This window comes from Tarenaya hassleriana, unplaced genomic scaffold (genome assembly GCF_000463585.1).
Source record: "Tarenaya hassleriana unplaced genomic scaffold, ASM46358v1 Cleome768, whole genome shotgun sequence".
In the NCBI taxonomy this organism is placed as follows: domain Eukaryota; kingdom Viridiplantae; phylum Streptophyta; class Magnoliopsida; order Brassicales; family Cleomaceae; genus Tarenaya; species Tarenaya hassleriana.
The window spans coordinates 7,676-13,124 of NW_010970199.1; the positions used below are offsets into that span (position 1 = coordinate 7,676).

Consider the following 5,449-nt stretch of genomic DNA (forward strand, 5'->3'; position numbering starts at 1 on the left):
AAGATGTTGGGAACGGACCCATGAAGTCGATTCCCCACACATCGAATGGTTCCACTTCTAAGATATAATTTTGTGGCATCTCATTCCGACGCGAAATATTTCCCGTTCTTTGTCAAGCGTCACAAGAGCTCACAAAACGGTGGACATCCTTAAAGAGAGTCGGCCAATAAAAACCCGCTTGCAAAACCTTTGCGGAAGTCTTGGACGATGCAAAATGACCCGCATAATCCGACGCATGACAATGGTGGATCACTTGTTGCACTTCCTCTTTGGGGATGCATCTTCTAAACAACCCATCTTTTCCTCGTTTGAAGAGAAATGGTTCATCCCAAAAGTAGTCCCGAACATCGTGGAGGAATTTTTTCTTTCCGTTATAGCTCAACTCCGGTGGAATCACCTTGGCAACCAAATAATTGACAAAATCCGCATACCAAGGGACATCGGAACTGACCTCTAATGCTAAAATTTGCTCTTCTCGTAGTGAATCATTGATCGGCATCTCGTTGGGTACTTCTAGTCTTGACAAATGATCGGCCACTGTATTTTCCGTTCCCTTGCGATCTCGAATTTCTAAGTTGAACTCTTGTAGAAGCAATATCCATCTAATCAACCGCGGCTTGGCGTCTTTCTTCGTGAGTAGATATCGCAAGGCCGCGTGATCCGTGTAAACAATGACCTTCGAGCCAACCAAGTAGGATCGGAATTTCTCAAACGCAAATACTACCGCAAGGAGCTCCTTCTCCGTAGTTGAGTAGTTCATTTGGGCGTCGTCTAGCGTCTTACTAGCGTAGTAAATTGCATGATGTTTTCCATCTTTTTTCTGTCCCAAAACTGCGCCCACTGCGTAGTCGCTAGCATCACACATGAGTTCAAAAGGAAGATCCCAATCCGGGGGTTGGATGATTGGAGGTGTCACCAATGCCTTTTTGAGTGTTTCAAAGGCTTGATGACACTCTTTGTCAAACTCAAATGGCACATCTTTTCCCAAAAGAGTGGTTAGGGGTCTTGAAATCTTCGAGAAGTCTTTTACGAAACGCCTATAAAACCCCGCATGTCCGAGGAAACTTCGGATTCCTTTCACGTTCGTCGGGGGAGGAAGCTTCTCAATAACTTCCACCTTTGCTCTATCAACCTCAATCCCTTTATCCGAAATCCTATGACCAAGCACGATGCCCTCTTGCACCATAAAGTGACATTTTTCCCAATTTAACACCAAGTTCGCTTTGTTGCACCTGTCTAACACTCGATGAAGGTTGGTTAGACACGCATCAAAGGAGGGTCCATGGACCGAAAAATCGTCCATGAACACCTCCATGATATCTTCAATCACATCAGAAAAAATAGCCATCATGCATCTTTGAAATGTAGCCGGTGCATTGCATAATCCGAATGGCATGCGTCTATATGCAAATGTACCGTAGGGGCACGTGAATGTTGTCTTTTCTTGATCGCTAGGATGAATTGGAATTTGGAAGAATCCGGAATAGCCATCGAGAAAGCAAAAATATGAATGCAATGCAAGTCTTTCTAACATTTGATCAATGAATGGTAAAGGGAAGTGATCTTTACGGGTGTTTGTGTTTAGCTTACGATAGTCAATGCACATCCTCCATCCCGTAATTGTCCTTGTTGGTATGAGTTCATTGTTCTCATTAGGAACGACCGTGATACCTCCCTTTTTGGGCACGACTTGTACCGGGCTAACCCACGCACTATCGGAAATCGGGTAGATAATCCCTGCATCTAGCAATTTCAAGACTTCCTTTTTGACAACCTCTTTCATGATAGGGTTTAGCCTACGTTGATGTTCCACGGATGACTTAGCTTCATCTTCTAAGTGAATGCGGTGCATGCATAGTGAAGGACTAAGACCCTTGATATCCTCTAACGTATACCCTAGGACTCTTCTATATTGCTTGAGCAATGTTGTCAATTTCTCGAGTTGAGTTTCGGTTAATGCATCATTGACAATGATTGGGTATATAGAGTTAGAGCCAAGATATATGTACCTAAGCCCTTGTGGTAAGGGCTTTAACTCCAACTTCGGGGCTTGTTCAGGGTCCCAATCGGTAGAAGACGTCTTCCTTGGTTCTCGGGGTATGTCATTGAAGGCACAAATGGTCAAGTCTGAGTCACCGCAACTTTGTTCTCCATCAGAATTTTTCGGGCTATAGTTGGAAAAATTGGGCGGATAGCCTGAATTCTCTGAGCAAAGTTGTGTTTTGCTCAGGGAAAGTGAGCTGGTGGCCCGAAAAATCGAGCTGGGCGCCCGTAAAATCTGTTCCTCATTTTCTGGCTCCTTTCCTTCGTCTAATGCTCGTTTGATCACCTCAATCTCTTCCCAATTGCTGTATAAGCTTTCTCCCGCGGCCATAAGTGATATCTCTAGGGGGTCAACTTCGCGGAATTCTTCCATTACCTCTCCGGCCATTGCTTCCAAAATATCAACAAAACAAATTGAATCATCGGTGGAGGGTTGCTTCAAATTTTGATCGAGGGTGAACTCTACGGCCTCATCCCCAATCTTCATGGTTAATCTCCCCGCTCGGACATGTACCACCGCATCCGCGGTACTCAAGAATGGCCGGCCTAAAATGATCGGGACCTTGGAATCTTCATCCATGTCAAGCACAACGAAATCAACCGGCACATAGAACCCACCAATCTTCAAAGGTACATCCTCTAGTATCCCTGCTGGATACTTGACCGATCGATCCGCTAATTGCAACGCCATTCTTGTAGGTTTTAGCTCACCAATATTCAACTTCTTGTAGATTGACAAGGGCATTAAACTCACGCTTGCTCCAAGATCGCATAAGGCTCGATCTATCTCAATATTTCCCAACTTGCAAGGGATAGAGAAACTTCCCGGATCAGCCATCTTCGGGGGAAGTTCATGCTTCGTGATTGCGGCACTAATCTCGGTACTAAGAGCTATTGTTTCTTTCTCCACAACCCTTTTCTTCGTCAAAATATCTTTCAAAAACTTTGCGTAGGAGGGCATTTGGAGAATTGCCTCGTGAAAGGGCATTGTAATCTCCATCTTCTTTAACATCTCCGCAAACTTCCCGAATTGACTTTCCTCATTGAATTTCTTTAAACGAGAAGGAAAAGGGATTGGAGGTACCTTAGGTGGCGGTGGAATGTAGACGGGTTCTTTCTCTTGTTCGACCACCTTAGGATTGTTCTCCTCTATCGCTTTGCCTTTCTCCTCCCTTGTTAGTCGTGGTGTTGGTCCCCTTTCGGCCATAGGAGGGGTGATTTCGGGAAGTTGCTTTCCACTCCTTAGCTCCACCGCATTAATATGCTCCCGAGGATTTGTTTCGTTCTTTCCCGGGAGAGTTCCTTGTTGCCTTGATGAAGAGGATGATGCAAGTTGTGCCACTTGATTATCCAAGATTTTCAAATGGGCTTGTACTCCATCCATTTGCTTCTTGAATGCAACTTGTTCAGCCTCAATGTTCCCAATGGAAATACCTTGTGATTTTTGGCCTTGAAGAATTTGCATGAGCATATCTTTAATTTCAGGATCTTGCTCCTTGGATTGTGATTGTTGCATTCTGAAGTTTGAAGTTCCTTGATAACCTTGATTGTCTTGGGATTGTTGGTGGAACTTAGATTGGAATCCTGGGGGTCCTTGGTTGTTTCGTTGAAACCCCGGCTGAGTGTTCAATGCATTCGTCGGATTCTTGTAAGAGAAGTTCGGGTGGTTTCTTAGCCCGGGATGGTAGAGGTTCGAAGGGTGATTGTATTGGTTCGGACCAACATAGTTTGCTTCCTCCACTCCTTGATCAACTAAGTACATTCCCGGTTGGATTTGTGTTGAACCATGCTCCTCTATCGCAGCTACTTGCTTATTGCCGGCTAGATGGAGTTTTATCTCCTCAAGTTGTGACAAGACTGCTTTGAGTGCAATGCTTTCTCCGATATCTCCCTTTGTTGAGCTCTTTCTACTAAACTCATTTGATGTGTGACTGCGTCCCTTAGCTAGTTTCGCAATCGTTGCTTCCAACTCTTGAAAGGGGATATCATAGATGTCACCCCCACACGCCGCATCAATCCATGATCTCGTGTCATCTTTCAACCCATGGATAAAGATGGATAGTAGATAATCTCGCTCCATTCCGTGGTGGGGGCACATCCTTTGGTACTCTTTAAAGCGTTCCCAAGCATCATGTAGATTCTCTCCATCTTCTTGTACAAAAGAATTTATCCGGTTCCTCGCATGTTGAGTCTTGGTGGGCGAGTAATATTGCATTAGGAATTGTTCCTCCATCTCATCCCATGACGAGATGGAGTTTGGCTCGAGGGTGTAGAGCCAATCTCTCGCTCTCTCCATTAAGGAATAGGGAAAGGCTTCAAGGAGCACATCATCCGTAGTTATGCCCGGCCCTTTCTTTATCGCCTTACAATTCATCTTGAAGTTTGTAAGGTGAGCGTTTGGATCCTCATTGGGCCTACCCCGAAAACTCATATTGTTGAGCATTTGGATGCATTGTGGTTGGAGTTCGAAGTCCTCCAACGGGTCCTTGTTAATGCAAGAGAGTAGTTGAGTGTGCTTCGGTTGTGTGTATGTTCGAAGCGTCCTAGGGGCCTCTTGGGGTTGGCCCCTTTGAGCATTGTCTCCTCTCAAGGCTTCTTCGGCCATTTTTCTTATCCTTTGTTGCTTTCGGTTGAAACGTGCGGTCCTTTCGATTTCTGAGTCGAAGATAAGTCTATCTTTGTCGGTTGTGCTTCTAGTCATACACCAAAGGACCTACGCACAAAGGAAACAAGAACGGGCCAAGAGCAATGAAAAGAAAGCAATAACGCAAAGCGATCCCAAGTAGTAACCCACGAAATGGTGACCTAGCAAAAATCTAGATTAACACCGAAATTGCCTAGTCCCCGGCAACGGCGCCAAAAACTTGATGCGCACGCACCGAGCTCTAAATTTGTAACCCGATTCGTACCACTAACCGCAAGTATACGGTAGTTGTAGTACCGGAGTCGATCACGAGGACCAGGTGAGATTAATCTATCTTAAGGCTAGGTTGATGATGGAAATGGGGTTAAAATGATGATGGTGATGATGTGAACTAAACTATAAATGTAAGCAAATAGGAATAAACGGTTAACAATCAATGATTCAAGCGTTGTAGGTTCGGGATCCCCTTTTGATTTGCATGGATAGTTAAAGATGATATGATGTCTATGATGTTCATTTCCAAATGAGGGATTTCAAGCATCTTAAATAGAGTTTGTCTCTCCCAAGCTTAAACTCACTACCCAAGGCATCAATTTACCCATCTCCCAATGATCTAAATGACCCTTAGATGCATGAATGCTCTCTATCACAAACCCTAGGCAAGCAAAACCATTTCCCAATGTGAATGTCTCACCTATTTGGTGTTTAGTTCCAAACAACACTCCCATATCCCTATGATCAATGTGTTCTAATATCATACCA

The 5,449-nt window shown here is 44.5% G+C and overlaps 1 protein-coding gene across 1 annotated transcript; it reads right to left on the minus strand.

Moving 5' to 3' along the window:
• Positions 1-2,793: 2,793 nt before the first annotated feature.
• Positions 2,794-4,648, minus strand: LOC104801892. The gene is made up of 2 exons (XM_010525274.1): positions 3,128-4,648; positions 2,794-2,826 (listed from the first exon to the last, which is right to left on the minus strand). The coding sequence occupies exons 1-2, from the start codon at positions 4,646-4,648 to the stop codon at positions 2,794-2,796; spliced, it is 1,554 nt and encodes a 517-aa protein (XP_010523576.1).
• Positions 4,649-5,449: the final 801 nt, after the last annotated feature.